Here is a 24,262-nt window from a genome sequence, read left to right on the forward strand (position 1 = left end):
TCCTGCTTCAAGTCCTCTGCCCCCAAGCTATACACCCTGCCCCTCAACCTACCTATAGCTACAGCTGCAGTTGGAATGGAAACTCCTCTGGGAGAGGGGTGTCACATACATCATAGTGAGTGAGAATAATCTACTATAAAATTCAGGTCATTGTCATTTGTGTGGTCTCAAATGCGCTTGGAGGATGGCAAGGTCAATGGAAATTTGGGCCACAATTGTCTGGCAAGAGAGAATAATTGACATGACACTCCAGTTCTGTTCCCATGACTGAATTTTCTTCTTGGACTTATGTCACTTTGGGATTGGTTGGTTGTAAATAAATGGTTGCAGACACTGGAGTGAGGGGGATTTCTGAGTATAGTGGAGAAGAAAACAATCACAAGAAGATCTTTAATTAAGGTGGACTTGAAAATCCCGGGAGGATTTTTCAGTTGGCATGTCATTTGGGTCCCTGGCATTTAATTAACCTTCTAGTCACTTGTAACTTTATCTCTACAGTAGAGGCAGAAGACTAAGGATATAGGCTTAGAGGGGTTTGGAATCACTGTAGTCAATTATCACCTTCATTAGAAGAGAAAATAGGGAATCCATTCATAAGCTTTAACTTTTCCATCTTAACAGCAATCTCCATCAGAAAGTTTACTGCAACAGCTACTTCAAAAATTAGTTTTAATGATTATCCATGATTTTATTTATTTATTTATTTATTTTTGCTGTTACAGTGGTCATAACGCATCATGGAGGCAATCAATAGCTAGTTGGTTTTTAGCAAGCAAGCTCTCTTTCTTCACTGGAAAGAGGCAGACGTGAAGAAAATGAACAAACACCTCTATGGTGATGGTACTGTTTAATTCTGGTAGCCTTTTACAATAGAGGAGGGAGTCACTTTGCTGACATTAACTGTTCTTTGGAAGCCATCCAGATGGAAAATTTTGGACTATAGTCCTGTGTGTGGTAGGCTGTGGTGGTTATAACACAAAGCTCAGTGTTGTGATGGGAGATCCTGGAATGTTTGTGTGGTTTGTTCTGCAGGCAAAGGGGTGAGCAGTTGATTGGACACTTTTAGTACATCCCATCACTTTTCAGGGTACAAATCCTCCTCATTGAGCTCCAGCCCATAGGATGACAGGATAAATCTGGGTGGTGTGGTGTGGCTTTCCATTGCCAGTCAGGAGGGTGGAGGACAGGCTGGCACAATGACAAGAATGAACTACCTGAAGCTTTCTCAGTTCAGAGAAGAATCTGGAGAGGTCAAGTGCAATGATTAACTCCACAGATACTTCTCTGGAAAATTACAGGAAGGAGCAAGGGAGGGTGGAAAATGGTAGAAAAGGAAGCCAGACCAAGTTAGGGTACAGAAGAGTGTTTGAGTTTAATGAATGATAAAAACGCTGTGTTCAATTCTGTTTTAGATCATTACTTTAGGAAAATTTGCCTAAGTTATGAAAAATTGAGCCATAAGAGATCAATACCAAATTACAATAAAACTGAATATTAAATTTGGAATCACAGCTGTTTTCAATCTCGATATAGTCTTATAGAGGAGAATATTATGAGATGGGCTAATGAAGACTGTTGTCTTAATTTATTTGCAAGAGTATCTTTAACTATTTTACTATAAAGAGCAGAGATGGGAAAATTACCTTCTTAAATCTCACTCACATCCAAACTGAATGAACCACATAATGATCATCTTAGTCAGATACTATTTTGAAACCTCGTGGAAAGCTAAATGCTTGTTAACTTCTGTGGCGACAGTACTGTGCTCTGAGTCATGGAGGATCCACCCCAAAAGTGACATGAAAGCATCAGTAAGCAGGTCCATGGGAGACGGCATCTAGGGACAGCCCTAAGACCTAATTCTAATGTTTTTTTTTTTGAACAAATTGGACTAGGAATGCCTGCTTTGGCTCCTTAAATAGTGATAAGTGAGGTTCTCACTTTGGCCTCCGCTTCGTTCCAACGTGCATGACATGGACATTGAGTGCTGGAGAGCAGGGTGGGGATGTTTGCCTGTGAGTGAGTGTAATTATCATCACTGCTTCTGTGTGTAGGGATGCTCCTGCAAACACCTTGCTGTTTTTCATATTCAAATATGCCTCTCTTAGCCACTGTTGTGGGTGACAGCTGAGTTCACTGTTCACAGTCAGTTGTATATGATAGAGGCCATATGCAGAGTTCTAAAATCTGTCTAGGTTGTCTTCTTGGAAGTGGTAGTGCAGCTTGCGTTTCTAGCAGTTATTGTGCTTAGATTTGGGCTTGCAGAAGGAAACTCAGTCAGTCTCAGCCATAGGCTGTAGCTGTCAGTCCTCTCGGCTTCACTGTGCACCCTCTCATGACTTGTTTATCCTTAACTAGGATTCCAGTCCACCCTCTAACAGAACTTTGTATCAGAATTAGAATGCTAGTCAGCTGTATACATTGAGCTGTGGACCTACCATTGATGTATTTCCTTATTTTCTTGTAGAGGTTTTAAAAATTATGAACTGTAACTCAGAAACAAAGCTGCTCTTGATGTATTCACATAACTTCACAGAAAGAACATTTCCAGTGTTCCCAACACCTCTTTCTAAATTCTGTGCTCAAGAAAACCTCCCTCCCTCTCATGGGGACTAAGGTAACTATTTCCTCTGAATTGTGTGTTCACCCACGGGAGCATCCTTATACATATATCCTTCTTGGATTAGTCTTTGGTAGACTATTATACTGTATACATGTTTTGTGGTGAATATTTGATTTCTAAACCTCAATTCTGTAAGTACCACGGGAGCCCTTTGTCCTGATGAAGAGATTTTAGTCATCAAATGGTAGCATAATTGAAGGAACTAGAATATCCGGTGAGAATTGGGACTGTTCTGTGAGGAGCCTTGTTTGGAGATGTCCTAGATAAGTAGAGGTCGTGTGAGAAGAAGTGGATGAGTCTTTATAAAGGTCACCTTAGACTGAGCGAGTTCGGGATGCTGAGAACAGAAATCCTGGGGACACTGGGCTGAGGTGAGCATCTTCTCTGCACCTCAGCCACCTCTTCTTCCTGCTGTTTGTGCTGAACATTCAATCTCATCTGCCTTACCCTCTGCAGTCCTCTTGTGATTAAAATCCTTATGTACTTTAGTAAAATATTTAATAAAATATTAATTTGTATTATTATTTGATAAATAAAGAATTGAGCCACCAAAAAATCAAGTTGCTTGTTCAAGGGCACGGCTAGTTGGAGTTGCCCAGCTGGAACATAAGGCTGGACTTAGTAGTTTATTCTGTATTTTCTTTCCAGGTTACATATGGTGTAAGTAATGAGGAGTCCAAATGCTAGACCATGTGAAACAGCCGTCCACACTTGCCTCCACCTCCCACCTTTCCTCACACTTACTGCAACAACAGCACTCAGCTGCTTTGAACCATGTCTTGTTCTCCAGATACCCAACCAGCTTGCTAATGTCACTCATTTTTGCCTTCTGCTAATGATTATCTTTAGACATCCCTTCATATGAAAACATGGTATATGTTTTGAGTATTCTGCTCTTCACAACACTCCCTAAAATCCAACTGTCTTCCCTCTAGAGAAATATATCATACTTTTTATTTGCATGCAATATTTATCACAAGTCAGAGAAATTTATTCACAGATGCTCTAGACGTTGTCTTATGATATCTGTTTCACAGCACAATCTTTTTTATAATGGTAATGATGACCACTTTATCTTTTTCTATATGTTTGGTTTCTATTTTCTTCAGCGGTTTGTTTCTCTACTGATGAAGGTAGCTGTCTCTGTCCATAGGTTCAGTGTCCTGGTCTAAGAGGACATTCATTTAGAGAATCTTGAATGATCAAGATTATTCAATGTTAGTGTTAAGCCATACAATTATAATGAAGGCAATGCTAGAACTGGGGGAATAACATATGAGGTCAACTCAGAATCACTAATTTAACTACAAGCATGCTTCTCCGGAAAGAGTCAGCTCACTGTCTTCCTCACGTACAGTATTCCCTTGTCCAAACTTGCTAGTAAATGAGTCTTGTGGGGAGGCACTTTACTGTGTTTCCTGTTATCTGCTAAAATCAGAAGGGGAGAGGAAGAGAGAAGACAGCAATATCACAAATCAGCCACTGAACTTCATATGTAAAATGCCTTATGTACATGTTTAAAAAACACTGCTATAATAATAATATCAAATACATTCAATCTCATGAGAAAATATATATTCTGACAACTTTGAATTGAAGCCATAGTTAATCACAAATTTTCGCCACTTTGCTTTATAAAAGGCCTGAGCACAATTTCACCTAAGTAGATTATTTTTAAGCTATTGTGGTCATCATAGTAGGAAAAGGGGAGTGTCTGAGTCAGAGGCTTTATATTTCAGAGTAATGCAGGGAACTCTTTCAGACTCACCCAACCAGCTGCAACTTCCTCTATGAAGACAGTAAGGTAAATGCTCCAATGTCCACAGTGTAAAGTTGAGAGAGAGAGAGAGAGAGAGAGAGAGAGAGAGAGAGAGAGAGAGAGAGAGAGAGAGAGAGAGAATGAATCTTGGCTACTTTTCTGTATGTGAGACTTTAAATGCATCAAGGTTTCAAATGTGCTTCAGTTCTCTCTGGCTCATGGCTTCTCCTGACTGACTTTGACTAGCGTGGTGGAGAATGGTAATTGCCACAGTGTGCAAGATCAGCTATCAGTCAAAATTTTATGTTCAGTCTTTGAGTAGATAAATTGAGAATTACATATAAATCGAGATTTTGTATTTCCAGTGCTCCTACTTACATCACCATATGCTAGAATTTACCAGTTCTTTAAAATAGAATCAATCAAAAGGGAGAGAATCATAAATTTATCAAAGTTTAAAAATTTTAAATAAATGGAAAGATTTGAGAATACTTCTAGAGCAGCAATTGTCTTGTAATATAATATTTAGAGTACTGGTAAGAAATAAAAATTAAATTTGTTTAATAGTTATTCTGTTCTAATATATAATTTTAATTCAGTAATTATAAAAGCTTTCCTCCAATAATTAATTAATAAGACCAACTAATTTTTCTTGTATAATAAAAATTACTCTAAGATTACATATGCTTTTACTGTGCAGTTAAACCATGTATTTTATCAATCAGATGCGAGTATTGGACCATGAAACAGAATCATTCTAATTCCATGGTTTACTGAAGTTGTTTCATGCCTAGGTTTGCTTATGATTCATTTTAAAACCATTTTCTTGATAGTTTAACTAGATTATTAAAACAAAGCTGTACTTTTAGGGTTTTTGCTTTTGTTTTTTCATAAATAAGTTGACGCCAGAAGAGGGAAGGAAAACTTCGCCAGTTTTGAAACATTCCACAGATGACCAAGTAGCCTTCAGGTAGCAATGATTTTTGTCTGAAATTTGGGATTTAAGACATTACACGAGACATTTCTATTTTTTATTAACTTTAAAATTATGAACTATTTTTTATTATTTTGTAGTTTTATACTAAGCTGACATATATATGCAAGAAACACAAGATTGTGGTATTTGGGGGTTAAAAGAAAAAATCCTCTGCCTAGTCAAATTCTTTTATTATTGAAGTTTTTTTTTTGTCATTATACTATCTCAACAGCAGTGAGCTGGGTGATGATACTGCAGGGACACCTGTAACTCAGTGAGCTGGGTGATGATACTGCAGGGACACCTGTAACTCAGTGAGCTGGGTGATACTGCAGGGACACCTGTAACTCAGTGAGCTGGGTGATACAACAGGGACACCTTCTGTAGCTTGAACCTGGATTATTTTTCTTTACAGTTGCCTTGGTTATGTAACTAAGTGCCAAACATTTGCGACTCATTGGTGCTTTTCTTTTCATACACAGTTAATTTTATTGGCATTTTACATATTTATTTTTAAGTTACTACCAAGTTATTATAGGAGAAAGGAAAACTCTTTTTGATGCTAATTTTTACTCATGTCTCAGCATTTGGAACTTTGAGGCATAAAGTCACTGAATCAGTCTTAAGTTAAGTTGTCTGTCTGCCAGTGGAATTCAGGCTTCACCTATGAAAAGGAGGGAATTTTGCTTTCATTTCCCAAACATATGATGCATCTTAGATAGAGAAAGTTAATAAAATCAGTTATGCAAAGTAGAATTTTTCTGAATTTATCTTCAACATGTGTGAGCCTGTTTGCATGGGTTATTGAATGAATTTAGTGCTATCCATCATGCTAAAAGTTAGGGCTTCAGGATTTATTATTGTCTAGGAATGTCTTGGCTCATCTTTTTCCATAATAACTTTTTATCAGTATGATGTCTATGTCCTGAAATCTATCTTAGCTGATGAAAATAGTTACACTAATTTTTTTTAATGAGCAAATTTGTGCATTAGTTTTCTTTTCTTTTTGATATCATGACAATTTTATGAAACGTTACCATGTTGACTTAAAGTTTAGAAAATAAAAGCTTTTATTGTTTTGGAATGTAAAGAAGAATAATGTCGAAAAGTCAGAAATTATTTTTTAACCCAAAATGTAAATCAATAAGACACAATTTGTAAAGAAGTGGGCAGAATTGGGGTTTAACTTGTGATATCATTTTACTGGATAACCTCCATGGGCCTGAAAATCCCTTTAGTTTCATTTTAATGGTTCTAGCCTGTGCCGTGTCAGTGTGTTAAAACAGACGATGCACACAATTCCCCTGTGATATTTAAGACGGGTTACTGTGCTTTTTCCTAAGAGTGATTCCTTTCCTGTGCACCGAGTCTCTGCCACCCACACAGACTCTTCTGCAGAGAGAGGTTCTAAACACATCGTCCTTGTGGAAGTAATGAAATTCTGATGCCTCTAAGCTTAATGAAAAACATCAGTGTGTGTTCCATTTTTGCTTCATGTTTTTATTCATTTGGTTCCTAATTTTTCAAGCTATAGATGTAATCCTCTTTTCCACAGCCAAAATACAATTGAGTCTCTAAAGGTTTGGGGACCATAGACACTGTCAGTGTCACGCAGTGAGCAAAGGTGGCCTGCACTACTGAATCCATCCAGAGCCCTGACTTGTATTTTTCTTTTTATGTTTTGCTGGAATCTTTTATTTGTAGTATTAATGGCAGTCACCAGTGCTCTTTGTCCTGTATTAGTTGGATATGATATGAAAATAATTTCATAGTTTTCTGGGTAGTTTTTATCTGATTTTGATTTTGACATTGCTAGAGAACCCAGAGCCTTGTGTATTCTGGGCTACTGAATTTCACTTTCAGCTCTAAATTACATTTTCTCTTCCTTCTCTAAACTACACTTTGTTGTGCTTTTTTTCTGTTTTTTGTTTGTTTGTTTGTTTTGAGATAGGGACTCACTGTGTATCCCTGGCTGCTCTGGAGTTCACTGCGTAGACCAGGGTGGACTTGAATTCATAGAGGTCTCCACCTCTGGAGTCCTGGGATTAAAGGCCTGAGCCACTACATCCAGCCTCCTAAATAATTTACAAAAAGAACATAGGTATTCTTTCTTGGAATAAAGTGTGTGTTCAGTGTGACTGATTTTCTTATTCTATGTTCCTGGAATATAACTTGTAAAAATTGGCAATTTTAGAATATACCTTTGTGCTATTTGTATCTTCTTCCTGGAGATCATCGTTATCTCTCATACTTCTGCTTCTCCAACCTGATGACTGATATAAAAATTTTCTCCTTTTATAGAGTAAGGGGCAGAAGGATGCATGATTTTTTGTTGCATATCATTACTGTAGTTCCAATAAAAGATCATCTCATGGAATAAGCTAAAAGTTAGATTAGAAGAGTGAAAAACTTGCTCCAGTTCATGTAACTATTAACAACATGTGTTGGACCTCCTGAATAGCTGCCGTGGTATCAGATGAAATAGTAAGGAGAGTAGTTTGGAGCATCCATTCAAATTCACTTCATCAGAGCCAGGTCCCCTGTGACATTGGACTTACTAAACTGGGGAGAAAATCTTCAAAGAAACGCTGAGTCGGTAACTGGGGAATTCCAGGGTGGGATCACTGCCCTGTATTGCAGCAACAATGCCATGGGGATTCTAAGACAATTTTATCCTTGATTATGTATTTGCTACTGTAGCCTAACTGACTTTTCTAGAAAAATTTAGACCTCTGTGCTGCAAAGTCTTAGGGATGGTCATGATACCTGTAACAATAACTACATTTTCTATTTAAAAATATCAGACATGGTCTTTCAAAAGGCAAATATATTTACAAAACCAAAGATGAACCGTGTTTAAAATGAAGATGGTCTGACAAAAATCATAGTGAACAATGGTTCCATGGGTATGTATAGAGACCATAAAGGAGACAGTGTGAAGAAATGATGTGGTAAAAGTAAGGGTGGTTTAGGAAACGTGGCTGTGCTGAGCAGACTGTGTTATGGTGGAGTACTCCTCGCAGTCAGTCATAGTTTTGATCTACCCCACTTTACAAATGTTAGGCTAAATGAGAATGAGTAAGTACATGAGTTGCATCTTGAAAACAGGTCAGCAAGGACCATTGAGGATAGAGTACTCCAAGGAAAATCAGGACTATGCTCACAATGTGAATAGGAGAGCTCAGTTTTCCTGATATGTCAGGCTGAGAAAAATGAATGTGTTCTGTATTGTAGAACCAAGAGGACAGGACCTAACGAATCATCTCTTTCTGTGCCAAGTTATTTGATGATTGCACACAAGGGTGAAGAAATGAAGCATTGAATTAATAATAGTAAACAAACATACAAACAAACAAATGTGCTCTGAGATAATTTAACTCTTTGTTGACCTCTAGGCAACACTTGGTTTCACAATGGCCTCCCTTGCTGCAGCAAATGCAGAATTTGGCTTCGACTTATTCAGAGAGATGGATAGCAGTCAAGGAAATGGAAATGTATTCTTCTCTTCCCTGAGCATCTTCACTGCCCTGACTCTAATCCGTCTGGGTGCTCGAGGTGACTGTGCACGTCAAATTGACAAGGTCAGTGTTGGATTTTCCAATCATTCATAGGAGTAAACTGTCTTCTCCAAGAGAATAGTCCATGCTAAACACGGGTCTTCACCTCCAGGCCTTGGTTTTCAGTTGGGAAAAAGAAGAAATAGATCTCAGATGATTTTACTTAACACACTGCTTCTGAAAGTTTTTTACTTTTATAGTAGCAGCAGCAGCACCTGGACAGCTTGGCGGGGATGTAAATTCTTAGGCTGAATCTGAAACTCTAAGTGGGGGAATGGGTCAGCTATCTGGGTTTTAGCAAGCTCTCTAATGTTTGAGCACCACTGAATGAGGTTGAGGTACCATAGAACTTGACAGAGCATCCCAGTTTTGTTTTGTTTTGTTTTGTTTGTGGTGCTGGATATGGAACCTCTATACTTGCTTGACAGGTGTTCAACCACAGTCTGATGTCCTAGTTTAAACACTGGTTACCTGGACACAAATGACAGTGATATACACCAGACAATAGGAGGCTACCTAAGCAGTGTTTGTAACCACCACCTCCTTTACCGCCTTCAGAAAGTGCAGCTCTGCGGCACAATGGTCAAGGTTTACGTCCCATCTCCTAGGAAATCATCACAAACATTCAGCCACTCACCAGCAGCTGCCATGCCAGGTCCAGCTGTTCCCAGAGACTCAGAACCACCCCCCTTTCTGGTCCCATTTGTGCCTATTGTTTTAATTCAGTGCTGTTGAAGATTGTCTGCATATGCCATTTAAACTGCAGTGATTCTTATCTTTCTCTACATAACTCAATGAGTCTGAAGCTAGTGGGCCGCTAGTGAAGTACTGGCAGTTCATTAGGAGTCAGAGAAATTTACAGCCAAGTCCACAGAGGGCCACACAAGGTGACAGCAGTGTTAACTACCTGTTGATGACATCATCAGATACAATGTCTGGGACAATCCCCAAAAATAGAATTTTATTTGGTACTCTCATTAGCATGCGGAAGTGGCATTATTATCTTGATATTATGGTGAGATTACCATGCCGACTGTGTGGTGATGAATGTCAGGCCTATGATTCAAACTCTGCATAGCCTTTTAAAGTAAGGTTTCTCAACTGTGTCCTAGTGAGTCGAAAAAGCCACTGTCCAGCCGGAGTCTTCTCACTGATATCCATAGCCTCATTGTTCACTCTCATAGATGACTTTCCAGAGCTGCTGCTGTCATCCCATCCCACAAGAAACACGAGATGAAAACATCAGCTACAGTCCTAAAGGCATTTATAGTTTAGTCGTGCCAAGTTTTAGTGCTTTGTAGCATGCTGATTCAGTCCTTCCCCAGTTAGCTTCTCTTACAGCATATTCCCATTGGCACTATGGATCACATGTTTACATTTCAGGGAAGCTCAGGGTCAATCAATGGAGTTACAGTTTATAACTTTCTTGTCTGTGTCTCTGAAAAGCACTGCCAAACAACCAATGGTCATTATTCTTTTGATGCTCAAAGTATCACAGTTTGGTTTTGTTCACTTTTATTATTTTATTTAATATTTTTTTGAAATCTTTGTCTTGGGTGTGTTCATGTATGCAGTGCTGGTTCACATGAGCCCTGGTGTGCATGTGGAGGTAGGAGATAACTTGAGGTACTGGTCCTTACTTCCGACTTCTTTGAGTTGTCTCTTGCTTATTCCCACCATGTCATGCCAGGTCAGCTGGCCGAGCTTCCTCAGCTTCTCCTGCCTCCACTTCCCAGCATGCTGGAGAAGTGCTGGCTCTGTAGACTAGCAAGTCTCTGCACCCCAGTTTTACATGGGTTCTGGGCATTTACGTTCAAGTTCTCATGTTTGTGTGGCAAGTGCTTTATCCAGTGAGCCATCTCCCTAGCCCAGCACTGCCTCTGTCTGTCACAGCAGAAACACCTTCAGTCAAACCTGTAGTGCCAGGCAGTCTTTCCCCAAACCCTAAAACTTCTTTGCTTTCTGACACGCCGTGTTGAGACGGACAGTCTTGGCTCATGGGAGGGCTCTGCTGCTCTTTAACGAGGCCAGGCTTTTTACAGGACTAAAGTCAAGAATCAGCACCCTTGTGGGTTAAATGCTCTGAAGGCTGCTGCCATTCTATGAGAAAGACAGAAAAGTATAATTATTTACAGAGTTGTGTATCTTGCCTCATGCTTTTCACTTAGCTCTGATTTTGTTGACCTTTCCTATCTATCCCAATACAGAAGGGCAGACATTTCTCTTCCCCTTTGCCTGATGTTGCTTTTTCCTCTCACAAGTTGCGTTATCCATTATAATAATAATAATATCCATTATTATTATGATATCCATTATATTATTAATATGCCAGATTTGTATCTACCTTAACCCATAAATTTGGGTTATAATATTATTTACAAATTGTGTTTTCTAAGATCTATTTGAGGTTTCCCAAAAGCATTTAAAATAACCATTGTAGTATATATTCTATTCTATACCATGTAAGAAGAGTGGCTGTTTCTTGATTGGCATGAGTACTCAGGTGGGAGCTGAGAGAAACCGTATCCACCACTCCCTCTTTATCTAAAGCTTAATTCAGGGATCCAGAAACTGACAAGGCAGAGCTTTCAGTCCTAGCTGAATGAACTTGGTAACTAGTTACTAAAACTAAAAAGAATCTTTGATTTCCCTTCATGTTCACAAGAGGCCATTGCTGTGGGATGGTCTGTATGTCAAATTGCTCTGATTGGTCAATAAATAAAACACTGATTGGCCAGTGGCCAGGCAGGAAGTAGGTGGGACAAGGAGAGAGGAGAATTCTGGGGAGTGGAAGGCTGAGGTGGGGAGACACTGCCAGCTGCCGCCATGACAAGCAGCATGTGAAGACACCGGTAAGCCACCAGCCACGTGGCAAGGTATAGATTTATGGAAATGGATTAATTTAAGCTATAAGAACAGTTAGCAAGAAGCCTGCCACGGCCATACAGTTTGTAAGCAATGTAAGTCTCTGTGTTTACTTGGTTGGGTCTGAGCGGCTGTGGGACTGGCGGGTGACAAAGATTTGTCCTGACTGTGGGCAAGGCAGGAAAACTCTAGCTACAGGCCATGGCAGCATAAACTAGTATTTCAGGTGGGAAAACAATGATTCTGATGGAAAAGTGAAGAAGTAGACTTATGATAAAGACTTTGGAAATTCAATATTTCTCCTTATTAATCATTTTGCCCCTCTAGCCAAGGTAGAAATACTGTTGAACCAACAAATTCCTATGTTCAGATAAAAAGGCTGGGTATCCAGTCAGAATTAACAGTGTTCCGGTTTCCACATGCTAACTATGTCTGTCAGATCAACTATCAGTGCAAAAATGCAAATAACCACATTAAACATAGTCAATTGCTAAACTCTGTTTAAAAAATTAAGGGGAATATCTTCTGAATATAATTTTCTATAATTTAGCTTCATGTCATAAGTTTATTAGTAGCAATTTGAGTCTTGACATTTCACCATGGAATTTTATATTTTTCTTACATGTGCATATTTTCAAATAACAGTCTACTCACACTGGCTTAAGGGACTATATATATATACACGGGTCCCGGAAAAGTGTATTTTGCATTGTGCGATTCTTGTAGTGAGCACCAGGGTGGCACTTCAGTGGACTGCATTGAAAACTGTTGAGTTTCACTCTGTGCACGTGTGTCAGTAACTTTCTGTTGCTGTGACAAGACACCAGAAAACACTGACCTTTAAGAAGCAGGGCATGTTTAGGCTCACAGTTTTAGAGGTTTCCACCCGTGGTTGCTCAGCTGTCACTCACCTCACTGCAGTGAGAGACCAAACTGAGAAAGCTGTCTCTTGCAATAATTTCCTTTCCCAAGAATCCATGAAACCAGGAATCCAGAACTATTTAAGCCACTGAGGAAGGTCAGCCCTCTAATACTTCAACCCCTTTTGAAATTTCTGCCTCAGATCAAAGCACTGGAGACTAAGACTGCAGCACATGAATTCTGGGGACTTTTAAGACAAAATATGGCAATAATAAAAATAGGTGCAGTGAATGAACATATTTGTAGGAAACAACATCACTGTGCTTTTTACTGAAATAATACAAATCCCTAAGTAAGTCAGTGTGTGGAGCAGGAAGAAAATGTCATAAAGATGAAAACTAGAAGCCATTTCTTGGTCTCGCCGTTGACATTCATCTGGAGTCATGAGGAGAGCAGGTTCTCAGACACTGGTGAAATTGAAGGGACACCTGAGGAGCATTTTTGGAAATAAGTTTTTATTTCAAAACCTCTTGCTAACTGATCCCTCCACATGTCCTAATTCTGACAGTATTTTGTATCATGTTTGCAGGCACTTTACTTTAATACCCCATCAAGACAAGGAGACTCCTCTAACAACCAGGTAAAGAAAAAACCAATTAGAAATTAAATTGAAGAAAAACCCTCTTTTGAATATGTGTTAGTGCTTTCTATCTCGTTAAAACAAAGAAATCAATTTTAAACTCCCAAATTTCAAATAAAATTATATAAATTATCAAATAGAATTTTGATAATTTAATAATTAAATTATCATTTTTTTGCTTACCAGGTTGTAGTAAAATATTGATGATCAGCCTTTATCTTCTGTCCTTTACAGTTAAGTGACTTTGGCAAATTAATGTATTTAATTAATTAATAAATGAATATAACCAATTATTAGCTAATTAATTAACTAATATGGATCTTGAGCTAATTGATAGTTTCTTATTGATAACTTTATTGCACTAAATTTTTCAGTTTGATCGCAGATGAGGAAGGGTAAAGGCACTGAGATGTGTGAAGTTTTGCTTACTGTTTCTGTAGCAATATTTTCCCATTCTTATATAGAATAATACACTTGATTTATTTCATGTGTAAGTGATATTATGCATCTTTGCAGTATGAGATTAAATTTCTGTCCCTCTGTTTGATAACAGCCAGGACTGCAGCATCAACTGAAAAGTGTTCTTGCTGACATAAACTCATCTCATAAGGATTATGAACTCAGCATTGCCAATGGACTTTTTGCAGAAAAAGTGTTTGACTTTCATAAGGTGGGTAAAACTGCTTGTCTCAGAAGGTTGCATCCACTCTAAACCTGAATCTTGTTCCATCCACTATATGAATAATGCCTTCTACCTTCCTATGAGACAGGAAAAAAAAGTTATTTTATTTATTTATTTTTTTTGCTGCTACTGTGGTCTTCAATATATTACCTTTCAATCTAGTGTACCCACATATTCAGGGTGGCCCAACTGATGGACTTCAGATATAGAGGCCATTGGCAGTAGCACTGATGTTGAGTGGTCACGGGAAGTGCTATGGGGGATATGTGGGGGAGTCCATGGACTCAGAGACGAACCACTTGAGACGATGAACAATTCCCAGTGAGTTGTCTCTCCTCACCATTTTTTTCAGCTATGCTCCTCATTTTTCCTTCTAGTTGTTTGTTCTCAATGAGATTGTACAAGAGTTCTTGCCAAGGAGGTGTAGCCAGATGAGGCAACCTTTACAGAGTGGACAGAGGAGAAGCTTAGACTCAACAAGAGTTAGAAATAGGTCAGTTGACTAATATTTCTGCATGGCATTGGTAATCAGTGCACCATCACAGCGTCCTGCCTGCTGAAGGCCAAGAGGTCCAGACTGCACTCTCTAAGCTACTGCACTCATGCCACTTTGAAACCTTCGTTGAGTGACTGCCAGAAGCTGGCCACTTGGTTAGGACTATTAAGCAACCACGTGTCTGTATCTCCCTGGGACGTTATCCCCCTTCTACTTATTCACTCCTCAAACAACCATCCATAAAACCCTGTTAGTGACATCACCAGGCTAATCAACTGCATCTTTGCCAACTCTCTGTGTTCCACCCAATCATTACTGTTCCCTCCAATTGTCACCCACTCAAATTCTTTGCCCCTCCCCAGCACCACTCCCAAATCTTTTGGGATCCTGCCAATGAGGAAGTATTGGGCCACTTTTTGTTTTGCCACCATCTGAAGAGATTTTTTTTTAATGAAGTTTTAAGAGAGACATTCTGTGTGCATCGTATTTAATTTTCCTAGTCTCACACAAATTGCTAACTTATTCCTAAGGGAATGCTAAATCATTCAACTTGGAGTTGGTTTGTCTGCTGTGCTGTTATATACAGCAGATCCTCATGTTCTTCCTTTTCCTGACACTCATGGGATAAAAACACTGCAGTAAGAAGCACAGGAAGCACAGCATAGGCAAGACTTGATCAAGAACATGGAAAACGGAGAGATAACTCTTTTTAATCAAAATGTAATTATGTCACATACCTCCCTCAATTTCCTCCATTTGGCCCCTCCCAGGCCCCTCCCTTCAACCCTCTTCCATCTTCCCACTCTCAAGTTGATAGCCTCTTTCTCTGGCTATTATAGTTACACAGGTACACATATACATGTGTGTTGTTTGTGTGGATATGGTTTCAGGGCTGACCTCTGTGCACTGGACAACCATAAGGGGGATAATCTGTGGAAGAGGCTCATTGTCCTCCTCTCAGAAACCATTAATTGCTTATAGTTCTTTGTCTAGGGGTGAGACCCTTTAGAATTTCCCCCTTTCCAAGTTAACATACCCATCAACATTGCCATTGTTCCAGTCTTTTTATGTAGTCATTTCTAAAAGAGACTATTTCACAAAATACTTCTTGGTATTTTGGCCCTTACAGTCTTTCCACCCATTCTTTCTAGATGTTCCCTAAGCCATAGATACAGGAGCTGTTACATAGATGTTTATCTTGGGTCAGGGCTTCCTTGGTCTGTTGAGCTCTGTATTAATCCAGTTGTTTCTGTGATGATCTTCATTTGCTGTAAAGAAAAGCTTCTTTGATGATAGCTGGTAGTTGCACTTATTGTGTGTATAAGGATAATATTTATAATGTAGTTTGGAATTATTTTGATGAGGATTGGTAGTTACACTTATTGTGGGTGTAAGGATAATGTTGACAATGTAGTTTGGAATTATGCTGGTCTAGCAAAGCGGTGGTAATAGATTCTTTTCTAATGTCCATGAACTTACTAGCCCTGGGAAGCTGGCTGTGTTTTCACTACTGGGCATGATTTCACTCCTGCTGAGGGGTAATTAAGTCTAAGTAGGAAGCTCTCGGCTGCCATCACTTACTGCACCTTTGTTGCTTTGCTAGTCACTAGTTTTGTTCATAGTTGTTGCAGCCTTGTCAGACTGTTTAATTTTTTCCCTTCCTTTAGCAACTTGCATAGTATTTTCTGGATTGAAGAAGACTGTAGGAAAGAGGCTTTCCATTCCAATCTAGCTCAAATCATCTGAGTCCTGTGTCCTAAGTTTGGGGTGTCTTTAGCAATAGCAACCCACCCTCAACCCCTGAAAGACAAGCAAAGACTACATCAATAGTTTATATTATTTTAGGAATCACTTGGACTGCTGTGACCAACCATTCAAAAGGCAGTTTCTCATGCCTGGTACTGGGATTTCTGTTAGTTCATAGTTTTTGTGGGGGGCATTGTCAACTCAAGTGACTTAACCACCTTTAATATATAAATATATATATATATATATGCATATATTATACACATATTATGTATAATTTTAGGTAAATACAAAGTAACATGATTCCTTGAGGCTTTATCAAGCAACTTTGGTATTATTTGTCCTCTCAAATATCTATAAACATAGTTGGTTATTCTTACTTTCTCTTTTCTTTTTAATGATGTGGATCTTTCTGGAGCTATGTGCACATGAGTGCATTTGCCCAAGGAGGCCAGAAGAGATCATGGGATTCCCTAGAGCTGTAGTTACAGGGTTAGGGTTCACTCAGCATGGGCGTTAGGAACTGAACTTGAGTTCTTTGGAAGAGCACCAACAGGTAATCATGAATTCTGAGCAATTGGTCCAACCCCCAAAGTTAGTGATTCTGAAAAATATTTTTGAACTTAAAAATAACAAATTTAATTATTAGCTCAAAGATAGAGAATTTCTAAATTTTTGTTTTATTAATATTCTTTTTATTGACATTTGAATATGGATAAAATATTTATCTGGTAATAAAAATATAAATTATCTGTATAAAGAATATAGAATTTTAAAATATAAAATCATTACTCTGATTCTTTGCCTTCCTAATTTTTCCTATGTCTTGGGTCAGATTTCTGTAAACAACATTCCATATTCCCTTGATTATGCTATGATTTGGATATCTTCAGTATTACTGTGGATTGGGACCTTCTATCCGAGTTGATGATCTTCCCTCATGTCTCTGTACAGGTTATCAACTTTTTCTCCATGCTGTTTTAGTAATTAAATCACCAAATCATACTTGAAACTCAAGAACATGCAAAGCTATTTTCCTTTTGAAATTTACAATATCAGGTTGCTATCTTCAGATTACAGAAGTCCATGCTTCCTATTCTTTTAACACCTCCATTAATTCTTCAGCTCTTGAAGTATTCAATCATTTGACTTTTTCCCTTTCTCAAATGTATTCATTGTTATAACTCACTCCTCATGGATCTGTTCTTTAACCAATCTTTAAACAATGTCATCTTCTCCAAGCAGTCTTGTAAAACCAGTCACTGCTGCAGACTTCCTCAGTGACTGTGTCAAGGCTACTAAATGATAACTATAGAGGACTTTAAATATACAGTCATTAATACACCAACCTCGTCACCAGTCTCCAGTCTCAGATAGGCCTTCACTTGTGATCTATTCTGAATAGTTAATACACTTCCTAGAACTTTTCCCTTCCATTTTTTTTGAAATAGATGCTTTCTTCTGATTTTTCATTCTTTCAGATTGCTTTATATTTGTTTTCTTATATATCATTGTTTTCAATGATCCTTGAAATTGAAGTTGTTAAGGATTCTAATTTTATTGCATTTATTTTCAATCTACTATCTTTATACAGAGAGAAGTGATGTACTCATGTAATTTCTATGTCCCCAATGTAGTCCTTCAAATCTTTGTGTTTTTTCTATAGCTGTGTGATGGATCATCCTTCCTCTCAGTGCCAAGCTCAACTTTACACAGTATAATCCCTCAAGTGAGCATCATGCTTTATGCTTCTAGATGTTCTCTTCTTCTTTGCTCTCTTGTAATGAGCAATACCAATAGGCATTAGGTCATCTTTGATGCCTCATTTTCCCCACATTCATATTCCATCACTAAATGTGATCTGTTAAGTCTTTTTTCTACTTGTCACCCTATTTTTAAAAAATAGGAGGACAAAAAATGAAACTAAGAAGGGAGAGATTGGGAAGGATATGGGACTCAGAGGGAGTGGGAGAGATACAAGAGGGTAATTAAGTGAATATTGTCACAACATATTGTATATACATGTTAAACTGTAAAAAGAAAATTCAAATTTGAAATAGCTCCAGATGTAACAAACATTTTCCCCCAAACCAAGAAGTAAAGAAAGAAATTAAAAATATGTTGAAACAAATGAAAAATACAATACACTAAAGCTTATGGGCTACAAGAAGAAAATTTTAAGAAATAAATTTGTAGCAGTAAATACCTACTTTAAAAAAGGAAAAAATCAAAACCAGATATTAAATCTAAATAAACAAGAAAAAGATGAACAGACTAACCATGTATAGAAGGAAGTAAACAAGAATAATAGAGTATGTAGAAATTAAATAGACGAAAGAAGAACAATTGCAAACAACCGTGAGCTGAAGATCAGGGAATTTTTTGGTAGTGAAAAGCAAATTTGACAAATGTTTAAGTAGATCAGCGAGAAAAGCAGACCCGATACCAGAAGCGAAGAAGACAGTGCACCTGACATCGCAGGCCAGAGAGTGGGGTCCACTAGGAAAGTGAGAGAGTGCTTGGAAATATACAACTCATAATTGCTGGATCAAAAGAGCAGGAAACTTGAACAGAATCACAATGAATAATGTTGATTTGTAAATAAAAAGTCTCTTTTCCAAGGAAAGCTCGGGACTCCTGAAGTCACTAGATAATTACAGGACTGTCAATCTTGATGAAACTCTTCCAAAAAACCTGAAGGGTAAACACTTCAAACTCGTGTTAGAAGGCCAGTGCCGCCGCGCCTGCACAACAGCGCCTGCACCACAGCGCCTACACAACAGAGCCTGCACAACAGCGCCTGCACCACAGCGCCTGCACAACAGCGCCTGCACAACAGCGCCTGCACAACAGCGCCTGCACAACAGCGCCTGCACAACAGCGCCTGCACAACAGCGCCTGCACAATGGCGCCGCCGCGCTGCACAGGAACCCTGTTAAAAAACAACATTAAAGCCTGAGTCCTTTAGAATATGGACTTTAAAATTCTGTAATAAACTATTAGAAAATAAAATTCAGCAGCATATTAAAAGAATCATTTACCATGGCCCAAGAGGATTTAGATCTGGGATATAAAGATGGTCAGTACATGGAAATCGATAAATATAATATGTCACATGGATGAGATGAAGGGTTAAAACATATGATCACCTCAATATATGCAGAAAAAGTATTCAAAAAACTAAATGTGCACAGTAAGAATTCTCAGTGAATTATGGAGAGAAAGGATGTACATTATTGTCACAAGTAAATATACTCAAAGAAAATTGAAAGAATGTTGTCTGAAATCAGTAACAAGATAATGATGGCCACTCTTGTCACTTACATTTAACATATTAAATACAGAAATAAAAGTTATAAAAGATATTCAAATGAGAAAGGAAGCTGAACTGTCCAAAAGGATGGTGTTCTATCATGTGTATATATCAATCATCTATCTATCTATCTATCTATCTATCTATCTATCTATCTATCTATCTATCTATCATCTATTATTTATCTATCTATCATCTATCTATCTATCTACCTATTATCTATCTATCTATTATCTATCATCTATCTTATCTGTCATCAATCAATGTATAATCTATGTATCATCTATCAATTATCTATCAACTATATATGTAATATCTATTTGTCATCTAGCTATCTATCTCTAAAGGATCCATCAAAATCTATTAGAACTCCTAAACACAATAAGTAAAATTACAGTTTTGAAAGTTAACTTACCAAAAGTAGCATTCCTAAACACTCCCCACAACTATCTGGAAAAGGAATCCTCAAAGCAGTCCCATTTATAAATAGTTACCAAATGCAACATTTAGGAATAAGTATTATCCTTGATCTCTGCATTAGTATTCCATTTTTGTGAAGAGACACCATGACCAAGGCAATTATAGTGAGAAAACATTTAATTGGGGGCTTGATTACAGTTTCAGTGATTTCAGCTTCAGAGTTCTAGTCCACTGTCATCATGACAGGGAGCATGGCGGTGTGCAGGCAGATGTGGTGCTGGAGAAGGAACTGGGAGCTCTACATCCAGATCCACAGGAAGCAGGAAGAGATAGTCACTGTGCCTACCTTGGGCTTCTAGAACCTCAAAGCCCACCCTAGCAACCACACTTCCTCAACAAGGCCACACCTCCTAATCCTTCCCAAGTAGTGCCACGTCCTAAAGACTAAGCATGCAAACATATGTGCCTCTGGGTGCTATTCTTATTCAAACTACCACAGTCTGTATACGGAAAACTATAAAACCTTAATCAAGGAAATAGAAAATAAAAGAAAGTTTATGATCAGATTTTCTTAATTTTTTTTTTTTGGATAATAAGAAGTGTGAGAATTCTGTTGTCTCTGGAAAGAATGTGACAGAAGAGTTGGGAAAGACAAGGAGAAAATATGTGAATGTCATTCTAGTGAGTTCTTCAGCCAGGGTTCTCTAGAGGATAGAAATAACAGTCTACAGAGAGATTTGCTATAAGGACTTGACTCAGTTGACTGTGGAGGCAGAGAAGTCCTAAAAGCTATAACTGGCGAGTCAGATGGCCTAGAGGCCCTAGGTAAAAAGCTGTCAGTGTCCAGATTCAAGAAAAGCCCATGTTTTAGTTGTTGAGCGAAGGTCAAATTGTCATCGTCCCAGCTGCAGCAGGCAAGCTGCATGATCCCCTCTCACATTGCTCCTACTTGTGCTTTCACTGATGGGAGCTGGTTGGAGGAGGCCACCTGCAATGGGGCAGACATCTGTCATCCGTCTGATGCTTCAATTCCACACACCCTCCCAGATATACGCTAAGTAAAATTTGTCATGTTGACACATGAAGTCAGCCACCACCGAAAAGGTTAGTGATAGGAAGTTTCTCCTGGGAAACAGATGGGATACTTCTGTTTCCAAGACAAGGGAAATAATCTGGAATGATTTGTGTCACAGACAAATCTAACACCATTAGCTCACAATGATAGATGTAGAAGAGTTTGGGACCTGGACAAAAAGATTAATCTGTTTGGACAACTAATATTTCCTTTTTAAAATGCAGTACTCTTGAAAAGAGATTGGTACAACATGTGAGTTGAACTTAAAGAAAAATGTATAAACACACAACAGCCTGTAATGCTCCCAGGGCTGCCTGGAAGTGGTAGACTACGGTAGTGTCTATGCAGTTCTCCAGCCCTGCCCCTCTTAGCCTTTTTTTTTTTTTTTGAAGGCTTATGTTTATGATATTAACTTCTCTGAGTGTGGATGGAGTTTTAAAACTAATCTTTGTAATTAGTGTCTGTGAGTGGATAGGTAGAAGGGTAGATGAATGGATGGATAGGCAGATGGAAGTTAAATAATAAATGAAGAGTCTGATCCATAAGCAGATATTCTCATCCTGTAGATAGACAAGAGATTGCTAGTCAATCCTTACCATTAGTGCAGAAAGTTCCATAAAATTTGCTGAGATAATAACTAGTAAATGTAGATCAATATAAGTTGTATTGAATATTTTTCTAACAAATACAAAAATTTTTGTTCCAAAAAATTATGGATGTGTTTGCTATATTTCTATAATACTGGTAAATTGGGTAACTATTTTCTTTTTATTAAAAATAAGTACTTTTGAACACTGATTAGGTAGAAGTAAGTGTGTTTTGTGCTAGGAAAGGTAATAAACAAAGCATGTGTGGTCTCAGCTTCACAGGATTTGGTGTCTTATGGAGGAATTGGAATATCTCAAATGCAAGCAAAATGTATTATGATATCTGTGATTACATTTGAATAGATAGTGGTGCTTATAACCAGGATTTGGTAATTATATGTTAAATATATGTATGAAATTATCATAATGTCCTCCCTACAGGTGTATTTTTTAAATTAATTCTTCATTTCCACTGCCTCCAAAGTGAGAAAATATGACCAGAGTTATAGCAACAGGCTAGTAGTGAACTTGATGTTGAATATTGATTTTACCTTGTCTGGATTGGGTTAGGAGATGATGGTTAAAGCTTACTGCCTTGGCTTTAGCCCTGCCTTCTCATCACAAGTATTTCTGTGTCCCATTATCTCCCTTCCAGCTAAAAGCCTTTCAAGGCCACTTATCATACATAAGCGAAGGCCCTGAACTCTGAACAGAGCCGGAAAGGTTTTGCACCTCATTTTCCTAGTTTCTGTTTTTTTCCCCTCTTCACAGTATGTGCTCTTGTCACCCCAGATCCTTTTAATTCCTCTAGAGTATCATCTGTGCACCTGCCTGATTTCAAACCTTAGGTATTCAGACACTCATTTGCCTTTAAAATGAAAAATGAAAGTGAAGACGTTGTTATGAGCCGCAGGAGGGACCTGGGAAGGATGTCTCTCAAGGAGAGACAGTAAGTAATGCTTGGAACACCAGTGGGACAGTTGCTGACAATAAGGAACATTAGAGTGGAAGAGGCATTGTTCAAAGGTTTGGAATTAATTTAAAAAATACATTTATTTTGTACTTGGTTGTGCTATTTACAAATACAAAATCTATATTCTTATTTGCAGAATTATATTGACTGTGCTGAAAAGTTATACAATGCCAAAGTAGACAGAGTTGACTTCACAAATGATATAGAAGAAACCAGATATAAAATTAATAAATGGATTGAAAATGAGACACATGGCAAGTAAAATATTTTATTTTCTACACTGTTTGTCAGTTGTATGTAAATATTAAGATCAGTGTACTTGAAAGATGGGAATTTTTATGCATATAAAATATAGTCCTTCCTAATCCAAAGCAATTATTGCTGTTATTTAAGACTATTTGCTTGGTTGATTTAAATATTTTTAAAATACTCTTTAGCAAGATAACATATTTGGCAAAGGTAGTACCTTCAGAGAACTGCAACTCTTTATGCTACTTTTAACAACTAAAATCTGAATTCTCGACAATGTTCTCCTCTAACACAAAACAAACATAGGAATCCATTCATCTTTTGTGTCGCTAATCAACTGATTCCAAAGCTAATATTGCCCATTACCTAGTGCTGGGTTCTGATTTGTACTGTGAATATTATTTATGTAATTATGTTTTGCTCTACCTCAGAACTATGAGCCATGTGACTCACACTCCATTTAGCAGCATACAAGTACTCCTTGGAAGAAGAAAATGATTTCTCCATTTCCTTTGCTCATTCACCATTACATTATTACCACGTCTTTGCTCACTACCCATTACAAGCCTCAAATGTACCACTTTTTAATACTTATCAATCAAAAGAAATGACATAACTTGGTTTTTGGAATAACAGAGTGGCATTCTGTACAACAATATTCAAGAACATTTGATTGGTCCCTCCCATGTGCAACACTTACAGAGTTCTCATCCTCCTTTTGACATGCAAATATGTGCATCCAGTGCATAAACTATACTTATGATCTAAGAAGACTATGCTCAGTACTTCAAATTGTCTCCATTATTCCAGGTATTATTTCCCACTTCCTTTATGTGATGCAATAGTCACACTTTATAATGACAAGTTGGATCATTTATCACTATGTCCTTCCTTTTACATTGAAACCCAATAAACGATTCTCTATCATATTCAGGATAATCCAAAAGTCTTACAAAGAATCAAACTTTCTCATATTCTGGGTCTTGCTTCACACCTTTCCAATCTCAATCTAGTTGATATACTCTAATGGGGCACATTTCTTTATATGTATTTTTCTTTTCCACATTCCTAGATTTTTGAATAGTCTCTGCTTTGTGGGCTATCTTTCTGCTCCCTAAATTCTTGCAGCTTAAGCAGATAGCTCTATTCAATTTTTCCTAATCTGTGTTCTTTTAGCACACATACTTCTACATTGCTGCAACACTGTATACCAGAGTGGCTTTCTTGGTTCTTGATGCTATTGTGCTATAGTTGTAGAAGATTGTGGTGATATATCGTGTACCCTAATAAACTTGCCTGGAGATGAGGAAACAGAACAAGCCACTAGATTAAACATAGAAGCCAGGCAGTGGGAGCACACACCTTTAATCCTAGCACTTGGGAGATGGAGATCTGTCTGGATCTCTGTGAGTTCAAAGCCACCCTGGACTACCTGAGATT

At 38.0% G+C, this 24,262-nt stretch overlaps 1 protein-coding gene across 2 annotated transcripts in view; it reads left to right on the top strand.

Annotated features, from left to right (window-relative positions):
- The window catches only part of Serpinb7 (serpin family B member 7), a 45,880-nt gene that overhangs the window by 14,893 nt on the left and 6,725 nt on the right, over positions 1-24,262 (top strand). The window contains exons 1-5 of one of the 2 annotated variants that reach the window (XM_037211026.1): positions 4,383-4,427; positions 8,754-8,939; positions 13,231-13,281; positions 13,835-13,951; positions 22,710-22,827. In XM_037211026.1, coding sequence (XP_037066921.1) covers positions 8,772-8,939; positions 13,231-13,281; positions 13,835-13,951; positions 22,710-22,827 — 454 coding nt within the window. In that variant the 5' untranslated portion in view covers positions 4,383-4,427; positions 8,754-8,771. Of the gene's footprint in view, positions 1-4,382; positions 4,428-8,753; positions 8,940-13,230; positions 13,282-13,834; positions 13,952-22,709; positions 22,828-24,262 lie in introns of those variants that run through there. The other variant, XM_037211025.1, reaches the window with a different exon arrangement.

This window comes from Peromyscus leucopus, chromosome 15 (genome assembly GCF_004664715.2).
Source record: "Peromyscus leucopus breed LL Stock chromosome 15, UCI_PerLeu_2.1, whole genome shotgun sequence".
Classification (NCBI taxonomy): domain Eukaryota; kingdom Metazoa; phylum Chordata; class Mammalia; order Rodentia; family Cricetidae; genus Peromyscus; species Peromyscus leucopus.